Source organism: Zonotrichia albicollis, chromosome 12 (genome assembly GCF_047830755.1).
Source record: "Zonotrichia albicollis isolate bZonAlb1 chromosome 12, bZonAlb1.hap1, whole genome shotgun sequence".
NCBI lineage: Eukaryota > Metazoa > Chordata > Aves > Passeriformes > Passerellidae > Zonotrichia > Zonotrichia albicollis.
This window is the reverse complement of record NC_133830.1, coordinates 1,171,953-1,198,554: the sequence shown is the minus strand read 5'-3', so window position 1 is coordinate 1,198,554 and position 26,602 is coordinate 1,171,953. Positions and strand designations below refer to the sequence as shown.

Genomic DNA, 26,602 nt, shown 5'->3' with positions numbered 1-26,602 from the left:
GCCTCGTGCACCTGCACTTCCCCTTTGCCTTCATTTTCTTTGCATCCTATTTATTCCAAAGGGCCAAATATTCATTAAGTGCTGATGAGTTGGAGTGCCAGGAATCCCTTTTCCTCTCCCAACACAGCCACCCACCCACCTTAAGCAGCCCCAGTTTACACAGACAACTGCAGCCCTCAGCCAGCTGAGGGACATCCCAAGCCCTCCAAGCAGGTCCCCTGGGATCACACCAGGACCAGACTGAGCTAAGGAAGGCCACGTGCAGCACCTGGGCTTGCTGTCCTTTGGTTCCTGCCACAGGAGCTGGTGGCACCTTGGCAAAGCCCATTGGGTTCCTGGCGTACCCCTGTCCAGAATCCTATGGAATCACAGAGATCTTCAAGATCCTCCAGTCCCACATCACCCCTAAACCATGTCCCCCATCTAGACAGCTCCTGAGCACTTTCAGAGGTGGTGACTCCACCACCTCCCAGGCAGCACTGCGGCTCCCAGCTCCCCACTCTGGCCTGCCACACTCCCACCTGTGCCCCGTGCCCTGAGGAGCAGCCCCTGCTGTGCTGATGGCATTTGCAGCTTGTCCCAACTCCCCCCAGCCTGGCCCTTGGGTCCCTCACACCCCGTGGGCAGGGAGGTCACACAGACCTTGTCCCAAAGCCTTGATTGAGAGGTCAAGGTTTAACTCACTCATGTCCTCACATGAACTGCAGGAGGAACACACTCTTGGGCTCTTCTGCTGCCTGTCCCAGCTTTATTTTATTATTATTTTTAGGGGTGGGTGTGTAATTTTTTTTTGACTCAATTAGCAAGTTGAGAATATTCTCTGTGTTAATATTTGAGTCAGACATGATGCACTTCAGCCCCATAGCTGTTGTTACCTGCATCCCCCGAAAGAACAACATCTCCCCAGCCTGGGAGCCTCAGTGGTGTTGGTTCCTGCCGGGGTACGTGGGTGCCAGTGGAAAATAAATAACGTGGTATTTTCCAAGTGGCAGATCTGAAGGCACCCTGCTTTCCTTGCTTTGCATACTCACAGAGCACCATCCTCTCTGCTTCCCAGATCTGAAAGCCGAGGCAGAGACATCTGATGGGGCTCCAGCGCTGACTCACTGTTTGATGTGAGGCAGGAGGAGGGATGTGATCAGATCCCATTGTGCAGAGCATCCACCAGACAACGCCAGCAGCGGGAGGAGAAGCCATTCCTCATCCTCCCTGCCCCTCCAGACCCTGCTGGCACCCCTCGCTGTCCCCTGCCCCACCAGGGGCAGCCAGGATGTCACCTCTGAAGTGGCTCTTGGGTTGAGGACTCCCATCCCTGGAAGTGTTCAAGGCCAGGCTGGATGGGAGCAGCCTGGTCGGGTGGGAGGTGTCCCTGCCCAGGGCAGGGGTGGAGCTGGATAACTTTAGGGTCCCTTCCAAGGCAGCCATTCCATGAGTCCCTGACTCCGTGGTTAGGCCGTGTGCAGGCAGAGCTGAGGCTGTGCAGCCCCGGGGTGTGCCGGGTGTGCACGCCCGGGGTTCTTTCTCACGAGATGGTGCAAGAGCCGGGGGGGAACTGGTTAAACAGCGTGAGCTGCTGGGCTTGGCAGGGCAGCATGTCACCGGGAAGCCAGTGTTTTATTAAACACACTATCAAAGTGGGCTAAAGTCTCTTATTAATGTCCACAAATTCTGCCACTTCCAAATAGTTTCCACCTACATGTTCCTCCCACTGCTGCACTGGGTGCTGGCAAACATCTCTGCTCAAAGAGGGGAATGGCTTTCATTTGAATAGTCCCCGGGCGAGTTTCGCTGAGCGATGCCAGCGTCATTCCCCGTTCCCGCAGTTCTCACGTGCCCGGCAGCGCTCCAGGGTCGTGCCGGAGGGAGGGCACAGAGACAACAGCTCCTGCTGTGTTTTCCCAGTGCTTTATCCAGCCAGAGCCCACGGCAGCCTAAACCAATGCAATTAAGCAGCGATGGATGCACATATTTGCAGTATTAAATCTCGACTTCTGACTCGTGACGGTTCCTGACGGTTCCGCGGCAGTGAGCGCGGCCAGCTGCGCTATCGAGAGTCACACACAGCTGAAACCACCCGGCTTCACACCAAATCAGGCTTCTGCAACTCCCAGAAGGCTGAGGCAGAGCCTGGTGGGTGTCAAAGTGCTCTCACACCCTGCGCTCTGAGGTCCCACGGTGTCCCTTGGGACCGGCCCTGGCTGAGGGGTGTGAGCTCTCCCACGCCTGCCTTGGACACTGTGGGTGGGAAAGGAGACGTGCAGCTCTCCTGGGAGCCCTGGCTGGCTGCATCCCACACTGACAGCACTCTGCAGGACACAGACCCGCGGGGATGGAGGCCCACACTGCCCACACTGTGCAGGACACAGACCCACGGGGATGGAGGCCCACACTGGGCAGGACACAGACCCCATGGGGATGGAGGCCCACACTGCCCACACTGGGCAGGACACAGACCCGCGGGGATGGAGGCCCACACTGCCCACACTGTGCAGGACACAGACCCGCAGGGATGGAGGCCCACAATGCCCAGGACACAGACCCCATGGGGATGGAGGCCCACACTGTACAGGACACAGACCCATGGGGATGGAGGCCCACACTGTGCAGGACACAGACCCGCGGGGATGGAGGCCCACACTGCCCACACTGTGCAGGACACAGACCCACAGGGATGGAGGCCCACACTGACTGTACCCTGCAGGTGCAGACCCACAGGGATGGAGGCCCACACTGCCCACACTGTGCAGGACACAGACTCCATGGGGATGGAGGCCCACACTGCCCACAGTGTGCAGGACACAGACCCACAGGGATGGAGGCCCACACTGCCCACACTGTGCAGGACACAGACCCCATGGGGATGGAGGCCCACACTGCCCACAGTGTGCAGGACACAGACCCACAGGGATGGAGGCCCACACTGCCCACACTGTGCAGGACACAGACCCGCGGGGATGGAGGCCCACACTGACAGCACTCTGCAGGACACAGACCTGTGGGGATGGAGGCCCACACTGCCCACACTGTGCAGGACACAGACCTGTGGGGATGGAGGCCCACACTGCCCACACTGGGCAGGACACAGACCCCATGGGGATGGAGGCCCACACTGCCCACACTGTGCAGGACACAGATCCCATGGGGATGGAGGTGCTGTCCCCCGCCCGAGCCTCCCGCCCGTGCCGGGGGCGGGAGCAGCAGCTGCGGAGCTGCCGGGCTCGCAGCGGAGCCGTCACGTTTGCTGAGCACAGGAGAGAGCCCCGGCTCTGTCACAGCCAGCCTGGCTCCCGCAGGAGCTCTCCCTGGTGCGGAAAGCACGGGCTGTTCCTGCCGCCGGCTCGGGGCCGAGGATGCCGAGGGCCGAGCGCATCCCGGCGCGTCCAGCCTCGGCAGGGCTGAGCTTTCACCTCCGGTGCCAGTAACTCGAGCCGGGATTGCTGGAAACGGGAGAGAGGGAGAGTCAGCGATTTGATTACAGGCCACGGGCACATGCCTGGCCTTCATGGATATATTAAGTAAGAGACATTTTAAAACAAAACCACCCTCAGTAACCTTATCGTAAGCTCGAATCCACAACCCATCTGTTAACTCCCGGCGCTGCCCACATAGGCTTCCATCAGACAGCAGTGCCAGGGATTTTTGGAACGTTTTCCCCCAAATCCCTGCGGTCGGAAGGGGACAGTCCCGGGGAAGGGGCAGATCCTGAGTCTCGGATTCCCAGCCCACCAAACCAGCCCCCAGACTCTCACCTTCTCGTGCCTCTGTGAATAACTGCAAATCCCCCTGGACAGGAGCTGTCGCGGTCCTGTGACTCCCAGCCCTGTGGAGGAGCGCTCAGGAGAGCTGCTGCTCCACGGATGGCTGCAGGGAATTCAGCCTTTTTAAACATTTTGTTACTGCCTGAGTCGTGTGCTGTAAGGGAGCCCTCCATGTAGAAATAATTCAGCAAACACAAGCGAGAAGGCGAATTGATGATTGCATCAGTCCTTGCTCATGAAAGCTGATCCCCAGGAAAATGTAACTCAACTCTCGAGCAATCTCACTTGATGCCCAAGAATGCAATAACTTCGATTGGATCCTCCTTTTAGGGGGACTCCTAAATCCTTGGCAACATCCCTTAAGGTCATGAGCAAATCCTGATATGGAGAATTGTTTGGCAAGCACGAGAACAGTAAAAGGGCTAAATAATTGGGGATTACCTCTGACCCTGATTTGTGGCTCACCACCCACTGCAGGAATGTACCGAATATCTGAAGGAGCATGCAGGAGTCAGACAATCCACGGGCATGAAGCTGTCCACGTACTCTTGGAGCCTGAACTTTAAATGCAGAGCAGGTTGGCCCCAAACCTCATTTTTCATTAGCAAAAGGCTGCAGCAAGCTCTAATTATTTCTGTTGCCTTGGACAAAGGGTCAGTGATGGGACAGATGAAAAATTGTCTGTGTTTTTTTCACCCTTTGTTTGGAAAATAACATCTTTGGTCTTGGGGGCACAGAGAGAAGGAACTGTCTGCTCCAGGGCTCCTTCCTGAGGCTGCATATGATCCCCTGAGCTGCAGCAGGGGCAAACACATCACCCCCACGTCTCCTGGTGGTTATTGCAGAGTCTGTTCAGTGCCTGCAGGAAGGAGCAGCTCTGCTGTGGGAGGGCACAGCTCGGAGCTGTGGGTCTGTGCTGCTCTGAGCTCCTTGCTCAGCCCCAACTCCTCTCCTCCGTGGTGCACCAGGGCTGTGGCACATAGAGACCCTCAGGGTCCTGCCCAGGGCAGGGGGGTGGATTGAGACGTCTTTAAGGTCCCTCCCAACCCAAACCATTCTGGGATTCCACGATCCTGGCCATAATCACCAGGTTTGCAGGCTTGGATGTCAAACACTGAGAGGACCATGCTGAGTGGGACAAGCCAAGCATCTGTTTTGTGGGAGCCCCATGTCACTGATACAGTGCTGTGTGTTCACACTGGAGGGGATTTTGGGCTTTTATAGACCTTACATTTATAGCTAGCATTTTTCTGAGGCTCTGGCTTCCCTTGGGATTCTTCCTGGTAACAGCAGACACCTTTGGGCGGGGGTAAGCCTTAACAGCCTGTCTCCATCACCCATGTAAAACCTCTCTGTGCTCTCATGTAACGCCTCCTGCCCTCGGACTCCTCCCGAGGTGGAGCAGCCAGGACTGCAGGAAATAGCAGCAGCTCAGTGCTGGAGCTCTGCTGTTCCCTTATCTCGGTAAATGCACCTTTTATCAGCTGAGCCTGTCTCTACTTGCTCAGCACTCAGCAGGGAAGTGACCACGGCCCTTCAGGAGAGCTCTGCCTTGGCAGGTACACACAAACCATTATCATTGCTCAGCGTTGTGCAACCGCTGGCGTCCACGGGCTGGCACGGGCATGGCATCTCATGGGAGGGTCTGGGCTGGAGGGGACCTTAAATTGTCATCATTCCACCCCTGCCATGAGCAGGGACACCTTCCACTTGACTGGGTTTTTCCATGCAACACTTCCAGGGATCCAGGGGCAGCCACAGCTTCTGTGGGAACCTGTGCCAGGGCCTCCCCACCCTCACAGGGGAGAATTTCCTGCTGATCATAGAATCCCAGAATGGTTTGGCTTGGAAGGGACATTAAAGCCCAGCTCATTCCAATCCCCTGCCATGGGCAGGGATGGATACCTTTCACTGGAGAAAGTTACTCCAAGCCCTGGATACCCCCAGCTATGGGGTCCTACCACCCCGAGAGTTCCCTGCAGAGCCCCACCACTTCCCCAGAGCCACATTTTAGCAACTCTCACTTATTTAATTTTTTCCCCCACATTTCCAAACTCCCATGGCTGCAGCTTTCTCTGAGTCCTTGTTTTATGCCTGTGCTGCTTGTGGGGGGGGGGGGGGTGATTTTTTTTTCCCTTCCCGATCTCGGGACTCAGCAGCGGTACTGCACGGTAGGGCAGGGCACAGTATGGCACAGCATGGCACGGTATAACCCTTTATGGCACGGTATGGCACAGCACAGTACGACACTTTATGGCATGCTATGGCACAGCAAGGGACTGCTGTATGGCAAGGCACTGTATGGCATGGCACAGCAAGGAACTGTGTAGCACGGCACTGTATGGCACGGCATGGCACGGTATGGCACAGCACGGTATGACACTTTATGGCATGCTATGGCACAGCAAGGGACTGTATGGCAAGGCACAGTATGGCATGGCACAGGAAGGCACTCTGGCACGGCACAGCACGGCCCGGCCCGGCCCCGCCGCGCCGGGACACACGTGCGGGGGGGCCGGGAGGCGCGGCCCCGCCTCCCCCCGCGCCGCCGCCACGTGAGGCTCATGTGACGGCGGGGCGGGGGCGCCGGGGCCGCCAGACGTGCCGGCGGTCACAGGGCTCCGCACGTCGCTCCCGTCCACCCACTCGCCCGCATTTAACCCGGCCCGCGGCCGCCCGCCGCTCCTCAGCCCGCGCGGCGCGGGCGCGGCATGAGCAGCAGCGGCACCGGCCCCGGTACCGGCACCGGCAGCGCCCGCAGCCCCTGCCCGCCCTGAGCGCCCCTGCCCGCCCGCGCCCCCCGCCATGGAGCGCATCCCCAGCGCGCAGCCCCCGCCCGGCTGCCTGGGCAAGCTGCCCGCCCTGGAGAGCGGAGACCTGCCCGGGTAAGCGGGGCTTCGGGGGCTCGGGGGGCTCCGGGGAGCGGCCCCGCCGGCTCCGGGACCGGGGTAACGCGCTGCTCTCCTCTCGCCCGTGCAGGCTGGACTTCGCGCACATGTACCAGGTGTACAAGCCCCGGAGGGGATTAAAGAGGAGCGAGGACAACAAGGTAAATGGGGGGTGACGGGGTACAGCGAGGGGCGATAAGGTAATTGGGGTTAACGGGGTGAATCGGCCGGTGCGCGCCGTGACAGCGCTCCCGGGGCGGGGGCTCGGCCGCTCCCGGCGCGCTCGGGTCGGGACGGGAGCAGCGGGGCCGGGCTGGGCTGGGCTGGCTGTCCCCCCCGCTGACCCGCTGCCCCGGCCCGCAGGAGACCTACAAGCTGCCGCACCGGCTGATCGAGAAGAAGAGGCGCGACAGGATCAACGAGTGCATCGCGCAGCTGAAGGACCTGCTGCCCGAGCACCTCAAGCTGACGGTAGGTGCGAGCGGAGGGACGGGGCTCCCCGCGGCCGGCGCTCTGCTGCCGCTTCACCGCCGATCTGGGGTGGGTTTTTATTTTTATTTTAAATTTTTTTCCGTGGCGCCGCACGCCCGGGCAGGCTGTAAGCGCGTCCCAAAGTTCCCCGGAGCTGCGGGTCCCTGCGGGAGCTGCCCGCCACACCGAGAGCCGTCCCCGGCCGGGCTCCCCGGTCACGGTGCCAGCAGGGGCAGCAGAACCGATAAATAAAACGCTTCTCTCCGGGCTAAGCGGCTGGTCCCAAAGTACCCACAGGGTTCCCTGAGAGCCTTTTCCGCAGCCTGCTTTTTAACTTATTTCCGCGGAATGTTGCCGGTGGTGCTCCTGCCCGCTCAGGTCTCACCGTGCCCGTCCTCCCGCGGCTCCCGGGAAGGCGCTGGCGGCTCCTGCCTGCGTGGCCGAGCCGGCGGCGGGTGCCAACCTGTCCCTGTGCTCCCAGACTCTAGGTCACCTGGAGAAGGCTGTGGTTCTGGAGCTCACCTTGAAGCACGTGAAGGCACTGACCAATCTCATCGAGCAGCAGCAGCAGAAGATCATCGCTCTGCAGAACGGTTTGCAGGCGGGTGAGTGTTGAGCCGGCAGGGCGAGAGCCTGCATGTGTGTGTGTGTGATGGGCTTTCCCTGGGGAGCCTGTGAAATGCGGTTGTGACACCTTGTTCCCGGGAAGGGAGGAGGCAGGAATCCTGGCCTTTCATGCTGTCATTTTCTCAGGCTTTGCTTGTGAGCTTTCACAAAAAAGATGCGTTGCTCAAGATGGTCAGTGCAGAGTGCCCTGGGAGCTGTTTGAAATTAAACTGGGTTTGAAGTAGTTTTAATTGCAGCCCAGGTTTGCTGTGAGGTTCTCTCTAAAGCCGTTTGGTTCTCCCCATTTGTGTTTGTGAGCTTTAGATAACCCAGTCTGGTTTATTTGGCTGTTTTCTCTGGAAACAGATATAAATCTGCTTTCTATACACACCTTTTTAAGTTTCTTTATAACCGAGCTGGCCTGTGCTCTGCAGGCAGAGGGGACCTGGTGCTTCAGCTTATCAGCCTCAGATGCACTTCCTCCTGCTGATTTCACATGTGGCTCTCACGTGAATCGGATACAGCAAACCCGAATTTTTTGGAGGCACGGTCCGTGCCCCGGCAGCCACAGGGAGTGCAGTGGAGCTGCGGGAGCAGCCGCGTCCCCTGGGGCTGGCGGAGCTGCCGGCAGGGCTGGAGCTCCCTGCCCCGAGGTGCACCCTGCCTTCCCCGGGGCTTTCCTGGAGAAGCCACAGCTTGACTCACTCCCCTCTCCGCACTCCAGTACCTGCTGAAAGTGGATTTTACAGTAAATAGCAAAAACGAGCAGGCAGCACTTTTACTTATTACGTAAAAGTGGACAGGTGGATATTCCAGTGAAATTGTCCTTTTCTGCAGAAATCTGGAGATTTCTGTTCATAGAGTTCAGCTTGGCCATCGTGTTCCCCTCTAGCTGTGCTGTAACCCAAGTCCAACATTGCCTCCGGCCCGCCTCGGAGCTGGAAATGGAACTATTTAGCATGTTGTTAATTTTTAATTTCTTTCTGTTAATGTTTCCTTAGGTGACCTGTCATCGAGAAACCTCGATTCCAGCCAGGAAATGTTTCGATCCGGTTTCCAGATGTGTGCCAAGGAAATGCTGCAATACCTGGCAAAGCACGAGAACGGCAAGGAGCTGAAGTCGTCGCAGCTGGTCAGCCACCTGCACCGGATGGCCAGCGAGGTGCTGCAGGGCGGGGCGGCCCGCAAGCCCGGGGACATCCCTCCCAAAATGCTGGACCTGAAGGAGAAGCCGGCGCCGCTGGGCGCGGCGGGCGAGGGCCACGGGAAGAACTGCGTGCCCGTGATCCAGCGGACATTCGCTCACTCCAGCGGGGAGCAGAGCGGCAGCGACACGGACACGGACAGCGGGTACGGGGGAGAGCTGGACAAAAGCGACTCCAAATCGGAACAGCCCTATTTCAAAAAGGATACCGACCTCAAGTACGCTGTCCAGGAGAGAATAAGCTCTATTAAGCAAGAGACTGAGGACCCGCCGGCCAAAAGGAGCAGGCTGGAGTCGCCGCAGGACGAGGGCCCTTTTGGCAGTGACATGATGGGCCCTGCCAGCGGCTTCCTGGGCCCCCACGCTCACCAGCCTCCCCTGTGCCTGCCTTTCTACCTGATCCCGCCGTCCGCCACCGCCTACCTGCCCATGCTGGAGAAGTGCTGGTACCCGGCCTCGGTTCCCGTGCTGTACCCCAGCCTGCCGGCCTCTGCCGCAGCCCTGACGGGCTTCATGAACCCCGACAAAATCTCCCCCCCTCTGCTGATGCCCCAGAGACTCCCTTCTCCTGTACCGGCCCATTCCCCCATCGACTCCTCGGCTCTGCTTCAAGCTTTGAAGCAGATCCCTCCTTTGAACTTGGAAACCAAAGACTGAGCACAGTGTGACTGGTTTTACTTTTTTTCCTTTTTTTGGTTTTTTTTTTTTTTTTTTTTTTAGTTTGAGAGACTGTTTCACTTTTATATATTGGCTGGACTGAGGTGTGGGGACGAGGTTCACTGTGCGTAGGAAGCTAAATCCCCTTTTCTCTGACTTGTCAGGTAGCTTGGAGAAGGATGAAGGATGCGCCCAGGTTAGCGATTGACAACTACTTCCAAAAGATTAAAGAAGGATTTTGTGCTTGGCCCCTTCCCTTCTTCCCTCTCCACATCTACAGAGCAACAGTTGACTCAGTCAGCTGCGACTCTATTGCAAAGCTGTGAAGAAATATTCCATTGGGCAGGCCTGGTTTGAGGGTCTGTGAATACAAAATACATTAATATAAACCACGGTACTTCCCTGAGCGGCTCTGGAGGCAACGGCCCTGCTGGTTTATCTCAGCTGGGCTGCTGTCCCAGTGACCCCACAGGGTGGTGGTGGCAATGCCACCGTGAGCACAGCAGGGGCAGGGCAGTGGTCACTGCAGGGGCAGCAATGCCACCAGGAGGAGCAGGGCAACGGTCACTGTAGTGATGGCAATGCCACCATGAGTGCAGGAGGAGCAGGGCAGTGGTCACTGTGGTGGTGGCAATGCCACCAGCAGGAGCAGGGCAGTGGTCACTGGTGATGGTGGTAATGCCACCAGGAGTCCAGGAGGAGCAGGGCAGCCGTCACTGCCTGGTCACGCACAGATCAGGCAGACAGACCCAAGACAGGTTTCTCTCCACACCTTTGCTGATAAATAGATATTTTTTTACGAAATAAAAGGTAGCTGCTCCTTGGAGCTTTCCATGGCGTACATCTAATAAATAAATTAACCTGCACCCTTCCTGTAACTTGAGCTGCTCCGTTGGGCCGGCTCGGGAGGAGCTGTCCCGGCATCGCGGGGTCGGGCGGAGCCGTCCCCGGGATGCCAGGTCGGAAGGAGCCGTACCGACATGGAGGGGTCGGAAGGAGCTGTGCTGTCCCCGGGGTCGCCTCGCTGGTGGCCCCGGCTCCTGCGCTGCCGCTGCCCCGGGAGTCAGCGCGGCTTTCCCGGCCGGAGGGACGGTTCAGCCGGGGCTGCAGCGCCATCCGTGCCCATCCCTGCTGAGCGCGCCCCTGGCAGTGCCCTAGGAGAGTGGCACGGCTGGCATTGCCCAGCAGCGCGATCCCGGCAGGGCTGGATCCCTCCTGGCACACCTGGCTCACGTCCCGTGTCAAGGGGAGAGGGGCCGGGTGGTGGCTCTTGTCCTGCGAGCTGCAAGGGGCTTTCTCCACAGAGGAACATCCTCTCCAGTTTAGCTTCTTTTTCATTAAAAACCCCCAAACTGCACTGCTGAAGGCAGTGCTCTTTGGTGGTTTTTTCTTACTGGTTTTGAGAACTGGTGAGCAGAACCCCTGTCTGGATCCTCATGTCGCCCTCCCATTGCACCAGCTGTTGAGATGCACTATGCTTGATTGCAGATTGTGTTCTAACGTTTATTTTGTTGTTGGTTTTTTGGGTTTTTTTGGTATAAAGTCGTTGCCTTTATTTGTAAAATCCTGTTATAAATATATATATATATTATATAAATATATTAAAAGTTAAAACGTTTCAGATGTCTATTATTTGTATAACTACTTGAGCATAAAGAAGTGAGAAATATGAATGTATTCTTGTTTCTGGGTTGTCTTTTTTTTTTTGAAGAGAAGAATATTCCGTTTTTCTCTCGGGAGAGGTACAGTGTTTATATTTTGGAGCCGCCTTCAAGGTGGGATATTGTACATATTTTTATCTTGAGTAAATGTTAAGTAGCTGTTTAAAAATGCTTAATAAAATAATTCTTTTCCTGTGGAAGATAAGGGTTTGCCTCCTTTGCTTTGAAATGTTTGAGCAGGGTCATTCTGCATGGTCTGGTCCCACAGGGTATGGCATGGGGGGAGCAGGAATTTGGGATGCAGGGGAAGGAGCAAGATTTTGGGGTGCAGGGAAAAGTGGGGATTTTGGGGTGCAGGAGGGAGCAGGGCTCTCCTTGCTCCCCCCACAGCTCCCCTGCCGTCGGTTCCTGAAGGAGCTCAGGGTCCCATTACCCGTGTCACCAGGGATATTTATTTATTTTAACTCCCTTGGCACCTCCAGGGATTTTTTTCCTTCCAGACTCGAGGGAGGTGCCGGGAGAGCCTGGCTGGCTTTCCTGCTCTCTCCTGATGTCACGTTGTGCTCCCTGTGTCTGGCATTTGGCCCCTGGGCCCCAGGCTCTGTGGGGAGGAGGCAGCCCCTCACCCCGGAGCATGCAGGGAATCCAGAGGCTTTGCCCAGTTCCTGGAGGAAAATGGACTTGCTGCAAACTGGTTTTACTTCAGCACCCTGTGTCTGAGGTGCCCAAGCACTGCCAGGGATGGTGCCCACCAGGCCCTGGGGCTGAGGGGTGCCAGGGTCAGGTCGTGCCTTTGTGGAGTGATCCCTGCCACCCCCACGTGCCCCAGGTGTCCCTGATTTGGGAATTCCAGCTGGCACTGTGGGTGGTGGAGCAGCTGCTGCCTCTATTCCCCGAGGGCAGGGTCCTCATCCCACCACGGCTCCCTCCCAGCAGCAACGCTGGTTTCTGGTCTCCAGATGAAATGACAACAGCCCCAAACCTCCCCAAAGGCAAAGAGGGGTGAAACAAAGGGATGGGTGGGAGGACTCTGTTTCCCAGTCCTGCTGCCTGTGTGTGGATGGGCAGGGGCAGTTCTGAGGGGTTATTTGGGATTGTCACTGTGCAGATGAATCACAAAACATGGGGAGGGGTTTAAGTGTCCAACTGGGCCAGCACTGCTCAGGTCTGGGCTGAGCATCTCCAGGACCCCACATGGAAGGGCTGATGCTTCTCTTTGACTGTGGTTAGAGCTAAAGAAACCTTGGCTTAAGTAATGCTAGAAAAAAAGTGCTGCTTGGTTTAATATGTTTGAAAAAAAGTGCTGCTTGGTTTAATGTATTTGGGGTCTACACACATCTCAGTGTTCATGCTATGTTTGCTTTAATTAGGGCTAAATATTGATCTTACTGAAGCTGACTGTGACAACCCCATTTGGGGACAGCATTTGGTGCTCAGAGCAGAGGTGTCTCCAGCCCTGGGACCCCTTGGATTTCTGGCTCCTTTCCATGGCTCTCACTCTCCTTTGGTCCTCATATTCTGGCTCCCTTGTCCTGTGGTGGGACGACTTGCAGGACTTCCAGATCCTCAGTCTTAGAGAAAAAAAATTGCAAAAACAAAGTAGAAGAGAGAACATTTACTCAGGAAGCAAAAGATTATTATGGGCTGTGAATTTTCTTTGCCTGCCTGGCCTGGTGCCAGCAGGACAGGTGAGTTCTGTGGGGCACAGTGGGGCAGGGGCTGCACCCATGGTGGGGACCCCAACAGCCCCTTCAGCCCTGTCAGAGCTGCATCCCCGGGCTCTCCATCCCAGCCCGGGAGGATGGATGGATGGATGGATGGATGGATGGATGGATGGATGGATGGATGGATGCAGGGGCGACCCCCGGCACGGCGCCAGCCCGGGACAGCCCGTGCCGCCCGCCCCGCCGGGGTGTGCTGAGTTCCCGGGCTTGTTTTCATGGTCTCACCCAGCTCTGACCTGCCTCAAATGTTGACACAATGTCACGTTTCCGACTGCAGTCTTTCATGTGCAGCCGGAGGCTAAATACGGCTGCTGGTTCCTGGAAAAAGACGTGCCTGGCACCCTTTCAGCAGAAACCCGATCCCCATGCAGGCTTGGCACAACAGCTGAATAACACAGCAATAACTCTTTCAGCAGCATTTCAACCCATAAATAGGGCTTCCCGAGCGACTCCTTGAAGTCAGACAAGGAGGATACAATGATTTCGGGCAAAAAATTAAAAATAAATAAAGTTAGTGTGCCTGAAGAGCGGGTGGGAGGGGGCAGTGGGGTCAGGCAGATCAGAGGGTGCCGTGGAGGTGCTGAGTGAGGTTTGCTGAGTGGGAGAGCAGGATTGCCTCAAAAGGAAAGAAATGCTCCTGAATTTTTTAATGTCTCGGTCCTGTTTCATACCAGCCCCGTGGAGGCACAGGGAGAGCCTTCCTGAGAGTCAGGGCCTTTCCTAACCCCGGTGAGGACACACAGACACATAATTTTAGCTTTTCACCACCTGTTTGGAAAGCTCCCGTAGCCGGGCGCTGTGGGACTGGATGGTTTTTACAGGCATGTACCCCGGGAGCTGCTTATTTGCATTATGCATGGACCAGGGCCTAAAATAATCTGCAGTGACGCACTTTTGTTTTTTGCTGTGATTCTCTCCCCCACCCCGTACCCCCCCATCCTTTTGCAGGACTCCGTTTTTCTGAACGTGCCGTGACTTTTGGGGACCACGCGTGGCTGCCCAGCCCCGGGGCTGCCCAGCCCGATTCAGCACCGGGCTGAGCCGGGGGAGCTGCCCCGGCCCCGACACAGCGAGGGACAGGAGAGGAGAACAGAACACAAGAGAGAAGCGCCCTTGTGCTCCGCCTCGGCTTTCATCTGCGGAGCGTGTAGCTGCAAGTGCGGCGTGTTTACAAATGCAGGCATTGCAAGATCCCTTGAACTGTGTCCTAGTACAAAAGAGGCTTTGAAACGAGAAACACGTTGTCATGGCATGTTCCAGGCCAGCAGCACCAGACTGAACCAGATAATTGCTGTTTCTGCTTCAGCGTGGAAAAAGCAGCAGGTCTTGAGCAAGTCCTTTTTTCCCCTCAGACATTTGGTGTGATGCTCGGGATGGGAGGAGAGGGCCGGGAATGCCCGGGCAGCGGGGGCAGAGCGGGCTGGGCTCCCCAGGCTGCCGGCAGGATGACTCTGCTGGGCTCAGCCCGTGTAACCGTAGCCCGGGGCTGGTGACACCGACCCCGGCTATGTGACACGGGCTGCCCGTGTTTTGTAACGCTGGCGCGCTGCCGGGGCCGGGGATGCGGCTCCCGCTGCTCGCTCGTGTTCCAGACCTTTCGCACTGCCCTTCTGCGGGCGGTTCACGGCACTCGAGAGCTCTCCCGGTGCCAGGGGAGCTGATAATTGCAGTGGGCATTGCTGGCCCTGGGCACGGCTCAGGGTGCCTGTGCCCTGTGCCCTCACTCCTGGGGTGTAACAAATGGAGGGTAATATTTCTATCTATTTTGGAATTATTTATTTCTTACACGTGTCTTTGTCGCAGGTGTGTTTCTGCCCCAGGCACGTCACCCCGTGGATGTTATATTGCAGTTATATCACAGCCAGGGACTTTGGAAATGGCCAAACAGGAAAGCTCTGCACGGGAAGGGTTTTTCACCACATGTGCCCTGTTAAAACTGCAAATGGAGCAGGCTGGGTAATACCACACAGCTGATGGAAACAGGAATGCCTGGAAATAAAAGGCAGCTTCCCCAGCTCCTCTCGTGCTTGCTGCTGTCCTTGGGCTGCTGGAGCTGCCTGGGCTCTGTCCTGGGCTGGGTGCCCCTGGCACCCAACTCCTTGCACCCACACAGGGGCAGGCCTGGCTGAGCAGATGGGTGTTTGCTCTGGATGGGCCCTCAGCCCTGCTCATGTCCGTGGGTGCCAGTGCTGATGGCAAAGGGCTGGTTTGCCATTTCAGCCCTGGCCTTGCCCCCAGCGCTGCTTTCCTCCTCTCTGACCTCTGCTCTTTATTCCAGTACCCAGGAGGGGCTCCCACGTTGTTGATTTCTGAACACCAGCTCAGCCCAAGGATGATGGCCACGGTCTGTGGCTGCCAGAGCTGTTGCACCAGAGGAATAATTAGTTTCTCTCTGGAGCACAGCTTTATCCTCCCTTCAGCCCCTGAAGTACAGCAGCTCTCCCTCCTCTCCAGTCACCTCCGTGCCATGAGAGAGAGAAAAGGCCGAGCTCTACCCTGCTTTGAAAGGACTGATGAATATGCAAACTCTCAGGGCTGAAATATTGCTTATCCACGTCACGGGGTGTGCATGGAGCTCTGCTTGTGCTGCTGCTGAGGATGTGGACACCACCAGCGTGCAGCTGAGCAGCTTAGGGAAGATTTAACTCTTATTTCTATTCTCGACACAGAATCATTAGTAAGGTTATGTCTGTGTTGGGGGCTTTTCCCAGTGCCCTCCCCCTGCTGTGGCAGGGCCTGGGGACCTGCTGCTGGCTTTGGCTGCAGCTATTGATCAGGGTAAAGCTCCAGCCCCAATGGGAGCAGTCACTGATGATTATCTCGTGCTATTAGTGCACGTATTGTGAAATTGTGTGATCTGAGATGAAATGTGACCTATGGGCATAGGCAACATGTTCTAATGTATTCAGAAAGGCCAGGGCTGACGAGCTGTTGCTGCTGGTACCACACTGATTAAACCCCAGCTCGCTCTGCTCCCATTGAAGTCAGTGGGAGGTCTGTCCCTGCCTTGGTGAGTGCTGGCCTGCATCCAGGCTGCACTGCATGGGATGCATTATTCCCCGGGATTAGAGAGGCACAGGGAGTGGGATTCCTCTCTCACTGATCTCTGCGCTCAGATGTTTGCCTTGGAGCTGGCTGGGACATGGAGCACCCGGGCTGGTTTTGGTGTCAGCCCCAGGAGGGGATGAGGGGTGTTTGCTCCTGAAGGTTGCCAGGGCTGGGGTGCTGCTCTGGGAAAGGTGAGGGGCTGGGCAGAGCCGTGATCCAGAGCTCCTGGTGGCGTGGGGATAAAGGAGGCAGGGTTCCCATCAGCACTGCCTGTGCCAGTGTTTGACCCGGCCGTGCTGGAGCCCTGCTCAGGAATGAGAAGCTCAGTCCCACAGAGGGGTCCTGGCTCTGCAGCTGCTCAGGACAGGGCTGGGCAGGGGTTTTCTCAGGTTCTTCATTTCAGACGAACGTTTGACCTCAAGGAGGTGCCAGTTGCGCCGGGGCTGGATTCCCCGGTGGCAGGGGAGGTGCGGGGGCACCTCAGAGCCCATCCCAGCGCCACCGGCCCGGCTGAGCCCTGGGGGGAGGATGACTCAGGGCCCCGTGCAGGGAGGGAGGGGGTGGCACTGACCCCCCCCAGTGCTGCCGGGGAACTGAAGCAATCTGTTTATCATGGAAAAACTGCTCTTTGCAGCAATTCAAATGGAAACTTCCCAGAATGAGTGTTGCAGAGCTTTCCCCTTGAATCACCGGGCCTCCCAAGGGCCGCTTTCTAAGACGATGCCCTCGGGAGAGCTGTCACCGTCCCTGCTCCCTGCCGGGCGTGTGTGGAGCTCCCTCAACGAGCACAACCGCTCCCAATCCCTCCTCGGGCCCTTTCCCATGGGAGCAGGGCCCTTCCCCGGGTGGGACACGTACGGGACCCCCATACTCAAGTGTGCCCGGAGCTGCTCTCAGCCGGTGCCGGGGGATCTGCGGTGGTGCCACCCCCAGCCCTGTGCAGGCTCCAGGGCAGCACCCGCTGCCACCCCGCCGGGCCATTTACCCGTTTTCCCTGCCCTCTGGCTGCCCATCACCTTTTCCGTGGCTGAAATGAGTGTCCAAAGGTCACGGGGAATTCAGGCGCTGCCGGGTGAATAAGGAGGGAGTGAGTGAGTGAGTGAGTGAGTGAGTGAGTGAGTGAGTGATGCCTGACTCCGCTCCCCTCCCGAGGCTGCCTTGCCCCGCTGTGCCCGGCCATGCCAGCCCGGTGCCCCCGTGCTGTGCCCGCAGCTCGGGCTGCCCAGGGATGCTGCCCAGGGATGCTCCGGGCACGGCACAGCCACAGCTGTGTGTGAGCCCTGAGCTGGCAGATTCGGCCGAGATAGCCCCGGGATGTGTCACAAGGGCTGGCAGGGCACCGGGGCAGGGAGGGACGGCAGCTCGGGCACCCCGGTGATCCCAGTGCCACCCGCGGGACGAAGCTGCTGATTTTTATGCATTTATTCCTGTCGGCCCCGCGGTGCTTGTCCCCATAGTAACAGAGCAGGCTGGCACTGCAGCGCTCGGTGACATCCCTGTCCCCAGGGGGAAGCCAAGGACCTGCGTGCTCCGTGTCCCCAACTCCTCGGCGATGTGCAGGGGCTGGGGACAGCTTTCCTGAGCCTGTCAGGCTTTCACTGCGTCCCTGCGGCCCCGGGAAAGCGGAGAGTTGTTGGCAGGAAGGGCAGGTGTGGGGCTGGGCCAGGACGTGGCAGCACCGTGCTGGGGTGAGGGCTGGCTTGGTGGCAGGTCCCTGTCCCCCAGGGCAGGTTTGGTGGCAGGTCCCTGTCCCCCAGGGCAGGTTTGGTGGCAGGTCCCTGTCCCCAGGGCTGGCTTGGTGGCAGGTCCCTGTCCCTGGTTTGATGACAGGTCCCTGTCCCCAGGGCAGGTTTGGTGGCAGGTCCCTGTCCCCAGGGCTGGCTTGGTGGCAGGTCCCTGTCCCTGGTTTGGTGACAGGTCCCTGTCCCCAGGGCAGGTTTGGTGGCAGGTCCTTGTCCCTGGTTTGCTGACAGGTCCCTGTTCCCAAGGCTGGTTTGGTGGTAGGTCCTTGTCCCTGTCCCTGGTTTGGTGGCAGGTCCCTGTCCCTGGCTTGGTGACAGGTCCCTGTCCCCAGGGCAGGTTTGGTGGCAGGTCTCTGTCCCTGGTTTGGTGGCAGGTCCCTGTCCCCCAGGGCTGGTTTGATGGCCGGTCCCTGTCCCCAGGGCAGGTTTGGTGGCAGGTCCCTGTCCCTGGTTTGATGGCAGGTCCCTGTCCCCAGCAGCAGCAGCAGTGCCCGGGATGTGCCGCACGTGTGAGAAGCAGGGCCCGGCTGGGGCAGGAAGCACAGAGGGGTTTCCAGGCTCCAGCGAGCACCTGAGGTCAGGAGGCATCTGCAGCTCGAGCTGTTTGAACCCACAGCGAGGCAAAGGTGTTTTGAAGGAGACCGGCAAGACCGAGATCTCTGCTCAGATCCTGGAGGATGAGTCAAAGGATTCCTGAAACAATTAGAGCTGTGAGGTGCAGCAGCAACAGCACATCCACCGTCAGCAGCCCTGCCAGGCGCCCTCGGCCAGCTGTTCGTGCTTTCCCTTTAATAAGGCACATTAGGCAATTTCCCATTTAAAAATGTTTATGGGAATATATAAATATTCGCTTATACAGAGCCCGCCTGGCCCTTGGTGCGCAGAGCGGTGGCGAGAGTGACTTGAATTGTTATAAACCCATCCAGACAGCCTGGGATGGAGCCGTCAGCATGGGCACAGGGATGTCTCAGAGCCCCCTGGGCACTGAGTCCTGCAGGTGCCAGCATGGGACACCCGGCTCCGTGGGACACAGTGTCCCCGTGGGCAGGACAGGCTGTGCCACATCCCCTGTGCCAGCCCCAGGCAGCCTGGGCAGGGTTTTCCCTCCTGTGATTTCCCGATGGCCACAGGAAGAGCTTGCACAGACCCGATCTGGATTTAATCAAAGGAATTTTTTTTTTTTTTCATTTGCTGTCTTATGTGCTGACCACCAAACCACATCCTTCGAGCCTGAGCCCAGCACAGTGAAACAAAAACTAGGCCAGGGCTTTTTGCTATGGTTTTTTTCTTTTTTTTTCCCTTAGTGCATCAGTTGGGTGCAAAGCTGGCACACACCTCTCCTGCAGCCCCTCTGCTCCCACACAGCCCCTTCCCAGGGCAGCCTGGCATTTCCACCCCCTGAGCCAGCACTTGCAGCTCCACGTGAAACCTGGGAACTATCCAGATTATGTGCACTGAGCACAGTGCAGTGGGAAGCAAATACAGAGGAATAATGAGTAATGACGTGCTGGCAGACCACGTCGGGACCTAACAAGGCACAAGGTGGGGACTGTCCTTGGCTCTCACTTGCTTGGTGCAGCCTGGCTGTGGGGTCAGAGCGAGCCAGAGAGGCCCCTGGTGCGGTGGGAGCAGTGGCTGTGCTGTGACTGTCCCTGGCAGCATCCCACAGCATCCAGGGGCGAGGTGCCTGCGCAGGGAAGTTCTCACGTTCACAGAACAGAGAGCAGCTTTATTGTTGTATTTTGCAAACCAAAACCAGCCGGGAGTTTCTGAAGCGTCTGCCATCCCCGCAGAGAGCTGTTTAGTCATGCCTGGTGTGTGTGCATGTGAGACAGAGAGGGGAGGGAGGCTCGAGGACTTTGCAAAGATTAAAGATTTATGCTGACCCTTGAATCTGATCCAAGGCTACTAATCTGCCCTGATCCTATCATCTGCTCAGGGTGGATCTATTTCACTTTCCTTTATGGTACTCCTGACTCATTCCACTCCCACTCCAGGCCAGTCCAGTGGGAATGGGAAGAGCTACCACATATTTGTTTGGGTTTGCATTTAGAGCTCTGGACCTGTAGTGGGTGCAGCTCATAAAGGAAACCAGTGTGGATAAGATATGGGCGAGCTGAATGCTTGGAAACCACTCCCAAACGCGAGCTGAAGTGGTTTGAAATCAAGGTGGAGTGATGTACTGAAGGCACAATACTTGGCAGCTACGCCCAGCGTGTGAGAAAGGCATTTAAATCCAAGGTGGTGAGGTAGGCAGGGCACCCCGTGTGCTTCCCACAGGACAGCCCGTGCCTTGCAGGGTGTGCAGTGCCAGGGCGCTGGTACCCCCCTGCCTGCCCCCTGCCCTCTGGGTGCTCTGCACCCTGTGAGCCCCCCGGGCCTGTGGGAAGCTGTGCCAGGGTTCTGCTCTGCCCTGGCACTGCTCCACCTGGGAAAAGACTGCTTGTGCCCCATCACCCTGCACTGAAATGGCTGCTGGGGCTTCGGGGTAAGGAGCAAGGTGTGGAGGAGAACACAGACCCGAATGTTTGGGGGGCAGAATAAATCTCCTTTGCCTTCACAATAAAAAATGGCGTGGCAGAAAGAGAAATGGGAGCTTTCCACCCCTCAGCTCTTCTCTGCTGCGGCCACACGTGTATGGAGGGAGGCTGGGGATGCCACAGCAGCCTGGCCTGCGTGCCAGCCGGGCTGGGTGGGTGACAGCACTGGGCAGCCCTGGCAGACGGGCAAACAGCATCAGTCACAGGGCCTGGCCGCGGCTGGACCGCCGGGAGATGGAGTGTGCTGTATCCTATTTCAGATCCCCTGGGACATCCTGTTCTCCTGATAACTGATGATATGTAAATATAGCAAATGCAAAGCCAGGCACTTTGCTAGGGTGCCCGGCCCAGGCTGCTTATAGAGCAGGGCTGAGCCCAGCGGCGCTCGGGAACGCCCATCGGCAACTGCCACACGGGCAGCGCGCTTTATTTTTGGTTTAACACCAAGTTCCTGTTTGTAAGGCCAGAGGGGTTACAGGAAGAAAAATTATGAAGTGGGATCATTTACTGCTATTTTCTTTTCACGTGTCCTTCCTTCCTTCCTCCCTCCTGAGAAATGGGATGTAGCACATCGCTATTCCAGGCTGCGATGCTCGCCGGTTCCTGCTCCCTCTGAAGAGGCCCATTAAGCCTCGTGTGACAAAAGGCTCCATCCTCCCTGCCCCCGGTTACCCCTGGTGTGTGCTGGAGCGCTGATCTCACGGTGCTGACTCGCACCCCCGCTCTCCCTGGGCAGAGCTTGGGCAGGGTGACAGCCAGGGCATGGGGATCCCTCCTGGCCCATCCATCCCTTCCTCCCCCGCCGCCGAGCAGCCCCAGCAGCCACGGGACCGAGGGAAACAATGGGAAGTATTTGGTGGGGTCAGCCAAAGGAGCGTCTTTAATGAGCAGAGCGCTAATGAGCCGGGGCGCAGCCCCTGCCCCACGGCCGTGCCTGCAGGCAGGGTCACCGTGCGGGGGAGCCGCAGGGATGAGCCTGGCAGGTGCCCACGTGCTTTTCTCCTCCCTGCCCTGTTAGGGAAAGGTAATCCCGAGCTGACAGGAGGGAGACTGCGAGCTGCTGACGGGAATTCCCAGCTGAGAGCTTTTGAGAGCCGTGCGAGCTTTGGCGTATGGATTAGGTTGCTTATATACACTGTAGTGTGAAGGAAAGGGGCGGTTTTGCTAATTCCCTTGCACTTTGGTTTAATAAAGCAGGATTTGTCTGCTGGGAAAGCGTAACAGTGGGATTTGAGCTGTGTGAGTCTCATGACTGGTGGGAAGCAGGGAAGCATCCATTGCATTCTGTCTCTCCTGTGTTCTCGTGTTTTTAGACATGATTGGAGTGCCCACAGCTTGGGATGAGCTTTATTTGGGATGAGATTTATTTTAAAAATCCATATGCAGATGCTTGCACTGAATTCTATTTTCCAGAACTATGGTGCCCTTGGGAGAACCAGGATTGCTCAGTTTGTCAGTGCCTTGTGACAGAGACTCACCTAAAGTGAGAAAGAGTAAAGAGGGGGTGGCCAGGACACAGGGGGGGAAGGAGCAAGTTAGTATCTGGCACAGCCTCTGTAAGCAAACGAGATCCTTCTCCTTCTGGTTTTAGTGGGAAAGGCCCCAATGGAAATTTAAAATCTGGATCTGCATCAAATCCTCAAAATTCAGGCAGTTTGGAGCGAGGACTTTGGTCCATTCCATCGCTCATCAGAGCTGTCTGCAAAATTCACATCCCAATACTTTTTTCCAGTCATAAATTCTGCCAAAGATGCGTGCTTGGATGTGAGATATTTTTCTTCTTTTTCATCCCTTTTGCTAATTTAATTCCCAGATCCAAATCAAGTTTTCCGTGTCAGACTCCCGGGAGCTGGGGTGCCCTGTGGGCAGCTGGGGAGCTTTGCTGTGCCCTGTGTGGTGTGGTGGGGCTGGACAGGTTCATCTGCCTGCAGGTGACCAAGGGAAGGGAGGCCTCAGGGTCAGGCTGCTTCATTGCCAGAGTTTTGGGGTGGGCTAGGGAGCAAATCATTGCAGTGCTCCTGCCCTTCTCCCCCTTATTATCAAGAGGATAAAACCCAAGCCATTTTGGGGATATTCACAAATATGCTCCTGATGAGGGCCCTGAGCAAGCAGGCAGATTTTCTGAGCAGCCTTGAAGCAGCAAGGCACAGCAGCCACATGCTGGGCTCTCCCTTATTCTTATTCTTTTCTGTTTTCTTGGGTGTACAATAAGAGCTAATCAAAGTGATGCTCTCCAGCAGGCTTTTGTGTATGGCATTACAGCAAAATCCTAAATTCCCCTTCCTGCTCATGCATACAAAGCAGGAAGAGCTGGGATGGCTGCAGTCTATTTTCAGATGATTTAGCCAAAGAGAAAATAACTGGATGGCTGGGAGAGGAGCATTTGATAGGAAATAACCTTGAAGCCCATCTCTGGCGTGATGGTGTGGGGTGCCCAGCTCCCTGTGATGGCCCCACTCCATGAAATGCCAGCAGGGAAGGTGACTTCCAGAGGGGGTGACAAAGGACAATACAGACAAGCAGAGCACCCAAAATCCAGTGCAAGAGAGACTGCAGAGTGGGCTGGGTGCTGCCTTCTGCTCCTGATTTCAGCACTGACACACACAAAGGTCCCCTGCTCAGTTCAGGACTCTCACCAGGTGCTGAGGCAGCAGTTGTGTGTTTGGCTGGAGTAAATGAGTGCAGCTCAGCTGGCTGGGCTTGTGGGAGCCTCTTTGTACCTGTGGATTGTTCCTTCTTCCCTCACTAAAGGCACCAGCTGGGATTTGCCCCTCACAGAATCTGACATAGGTTGGATGCTCCTTCAGGACAAGGTGAGAGTGTGGTGACACCTGTGACACCTGTGGGGACAGCTCCCCTGACGTGTTCCTGCCAACCGGGCTGGGGCTCACATGGGATTGGGTTTGCTGCTCCTGCTGTCCATCTCTAGGGAACTGCTGATAACATCCTTCACTTTGGATTTATCCACAAAAATAGAGAGGAAGATTTGCTGTGGTGCCCATGTGCCAGGGTAGGGCTGGGTGTGGGTGCTGGCACTGCCAGCCAGGGGCTGTGCTGGGCAGGGAGCCCAGCCAGGGCAGGCAGAGGGTGAGGATGAAGGTGAGGACACAGCTAAACTCTTCAGGGAAGGAGGACGGCTTTGCTGAGGCTGCATCCCCCTCTGCTGGAAAATCCAAGCAAAGGCAGCAGAGCCGCTGGCCAAGGAGAAAACCTGAGAGGAAAAGGGGAAATTAAAGTGTAAGAAAAAAAGTGGGACCCGCTGGGACATCGCAGCATCCCTGGGCTCTGCCGGGGTTCATCCCGTGCCTGTCGCAGTGAGAGGGCTCCTGCTGGGGACAAGCTGTGCAGAACTGGGACACTTCACCTTTGTGCCAGGCACAACCCCACTTCCCAGGGTGGGAAGGGATAAGTGAGGCAGGGGCAGCACCCAGAGCTGTGGCTCAGGCTGGTCCTGGTGGTGTGGCAGGGTCTCAAACAGAGGATCCTGGCTGGAATAAACAGAATTGCACAGGCGGGCTCAGTGCTGTGCTGCTGGGTTCAGAGCTGCTGCATAGCCCAGGTGGCACCCAGGTGTGCCCATGGCTGATTGGCATGAGCTGCACAACACCTGGTGGGACTGAAATGCACGGGGCAGCCCGCACTGTGGGCACTGGGGTTTGTAGGGAAAGGGGCTGCAGCACAGTTTGGATATTGCCTGGCAGCTGGGAGGGAGCTCTGTCCCAAAGCAGAGGCTGCAGAAATGCCTCCCCTGGCCTGGCACATGTGCATGGTGCCTGGTGGGCAGCTCATGGCTCGGTCTCACCAAGGAGTCCCTGCTGTGGCATTCCCAAGGTGCTGCTCCCCTGAATCTGCTCGTACAGGTGTGTGTGCAGGGCTGGAGCCCAGGGCTCTGTGCTTGCCTTTCAGAGCCTCACTTGGAGGCTGTTTGTGCCCAGGCTGGAAGAATGGGTTTGTTTCCTTGTAGGTTTAAAATCTAAATCACAGAAAGGGTGAAATGTGGTGACTGGGCTGGCCAAGGCCCTGAGTGTGCACTAAATCTGCAAGCGTGGGCCTGGCTTTTGTGCAGGGGGCTCTGCAAGTGCCAAGGTCACTGCTAATAAATCTGACTGGAGGATCAGGAGAATTTTATTTAACTTACTGCTAACAGCAGCCTCCTTTTTAACTATCTTTTTTTTTCCCCTGCTCCCTTCTGCTGATTCATGCTCCTGCTCCTTCAGCACTGGGAGATGCCAGCATTCCTAAAGGTCATCACTTGCATGCAGCAGCTCCTGCTGGGGAGTGTTTGCCAGCACCTACGAAACCGAGATGCTGGAGCGAGTGCCATCATTTATATTTTCCCTGGCAGTGACAGACACTTGCACAGCTTGCCAGCCACCGAGCTGCCACGTTTCCAGCCTTGCTGCAAGGTGAGGGAGGTGTGTGGAGAGTGAGCTGACACCAGGTCACCTTGGGATGAGGATTCTCACCTGCAGGCACTCCTGGAGACACCCCGGTGTCCGAGCGTGCACCCCTGACTTACAGGCCGGCCCTGCTGCAGGGCAGTGATCCCGTGGCTCTGGAAATGGGATCCTGTGCTCACGTCAGGCCTCACGCAGCAGTCACGCTGCTGCCCTGGCTGCTGGGGAAGCGGGGCTGGGCTGCCCTCCCTGCCTCCTCCCTCCCCACCCGGTGCTTTCCTGGGCTGCAGAAAGAGGCAGGGTTTTGTGGCATGCTGGCAGCCTGCAAACATCTCTGAGGGAATAAGTTATGGTTTAATTTTCACCGCGTGTCTCGCTCTTCATGGCAAAGGAATATTTCTGGTTTAGCTCAAGCAGTAACAGCACAACTGACACATTTATTTTTTCAGGACAGAAGTGAGGAAGACACAGAGAAGTCCTTCCTTTGCCTCCTCGGGTTATTTAATGACTGTTTATGCTGTGGCAGTACCAAAAATGCAGTATAAAATGACAGGAGGACAGTTACAGGCTGTGGCAGGTTTAGGAACCAGCTATTTAATGTCCATCTCTCTAGAGGTGACCACTAATCTTACCCTTTCCTTTAAGAGTCTGTAACATGAGAAGACACGTATCTTGTATCTGCTATCATCTGCCTCTGTTTCTTTTGATATTATTTTCAGTGAGCCTTGAAAGAGCAGAGCTGGAAAGAGCCCCCAGCTGCCTGCTGGCACTGCAGAGCGAGGCTCCTGTTTGTCCTCACAGCCCTCAGATTGCCCAGATCCAAAAGCTTCTTCCTCCCTCCTCAAGGGAGGATCCCAACCTGGGAGGCACCCACGGTCTCTAAGACATTTTATAATATTTTCTATATTATTACATTTTGCATTATATAATAATATATCATATATAAAATTTATATTATTAATATAAATTAAGACATTATAATGTAATATATTAAATAATTATTAATCTATACTGTTAATATTATAATTTTATATAACTACATTTTATAATATTTTCTATATTATTACATTTTACATAATTTATACTATGAAATTAAAATATTATCTATTTTATAATAATTTGTTATTTAAATTATTTCTGTTATATAAATGTCTATAAATGCTGATTTTATTAATCGATAAATTATTATATTAATGACATAATTAATTTATAAATTATTATAATAATAGGTCTATATATAATATATAATTTATATAATTTATATTATATAATATAAATAATGTAAGAGTATATAATATATATAATTATATTATATATATTATATATAATTATAATTTTATTATATATTATTTACAATATATAATATATACTATATTATAATATAGTATATAAATATAAATATAAATATATTATAAAATTAAAGTTTACATAATTTTCTATTATAACATTTTATAACCCAGCTGAATCCTGGGAGAAAATCAGCACCCAGGCCATGTGTGTTTGGCTCCTTGGAGCACGGAGTGTGAAGAGCAGGAGAGCAGGAGCTCAGAGCAATATTGTCGCTGTGTTTTGGCTGCAGCTCCTTGCTGGGCAGCAGGGGAGGTGCCACGCAGCAGGCTCTGTAACTCATCAAATCAATTAGCTCCTTTGTCTGCGGGAGGAGGCGTCAGCCAGACACAAATTAAAGGAAGGGCCTGTAAGATATTCTGCTCTGAGAGGAGCTGTCCTATTTTCTCATACTAATGACAGGCTCCGAAATCTGTGCACAACTTAGCTCGTTATTAGAACTAATTGGTGCCAGGCATTCCATCCTCTCTGATAGGGCTAACCATGGGGATGAAATTTTCTGAGTTAATGAAGCAGAGAATGGATTAAGAACTTTCAAAGTGCAGTTCATATCTCAGCT

General features: G+C 55.7%; 1 protein-coding gene and 1 long non-coding RNA gene across 4 annotated transcripts; both read left to right on the top strand.

The window, feature by feature from the left end:
* The first annotated feature begins 6,315 nt into the window (after nt 1-6,315).
* On the top strand, nt 6,316-11,450 carry BHLHE40 (basic helix-loop-helix family member e40). Of its 2 annotated transcripts, XM_074550291.1 has the most exons (5): nt 6,316-6,643; nt 6,738-6,807; nt 7,010-7,117; nt 7,599-7,722; nt 8,725-11,450. In XM_074550291.1, exons 1-5 carry the CDS (start codon nt 6,564-6,566, stop codon nt 9,582-9,584), a joined length of 1,242 nt encoding a protein of 413 aa, XP_074406392.1. In that variant the 5' UTR covers nt 6,316-6,563; the 3' UTR covers nt 9,585-11,450. The 2 variants fall into 2 exon arrangements, with proteins under 2 accessions (XP_074406392.1, XP_074406393.1); XM_074550292.1 differs by lacking the exons at nt 6,316-6,643; nt 6,738-6,807; nt 7,010-7,117; nt 7,599-7,722 and adding an exon at nt 7,749-8,376.
* A 1,986-nt stretch (nt 11,451-13,436) lies between these two features.
* On the top strand, nt 13,437-17,723 carry LOC102074667 (uncharacterized). 2 transcript variants are annotated; one of them, XR_012582314.1, is made up of 3 exons: nt 13,437-13,479; nt 13,918-14,292; nt 14,773-17,723. It is a non-coding gene; the product is annotated as an uncharacterized LOC102074667 (long non-coding RNA). The 2 variants fall into 2 exon arrangements; XR_012582313.1 differs by lacking the exon at nt 13,437-13,479 and adding an exon at nt 13,495-13,698.
* The last annotated feature ends 8,879 nt before the right edge of the window (nt 17,724-26,602 follow it).

Coding starts and splice junctions, on each gene's coding strand:
- BHLHE40 (XM_074550291.1), top strand. CDS start 6,564: ATGGAGCGCATCCCCAGCGCGCAGCCCCCGCCCGGCTGCCTGGGCAAG. Junction 6,644..6,737: donor GAGAGCGGAGACCTGCCCGG/GTAAGCGGGGCT, acceptor TCGCCCGTGCAG/GCTGGACTTCGCGCACATGT. Junction 7,723..8,724: donor GCAGAACGGTTTGCAGGCGG/GTGAGTGTTGAG, acceptor ATGTTTCCTTAG/GTGACCTGTCATCGAGAAAC.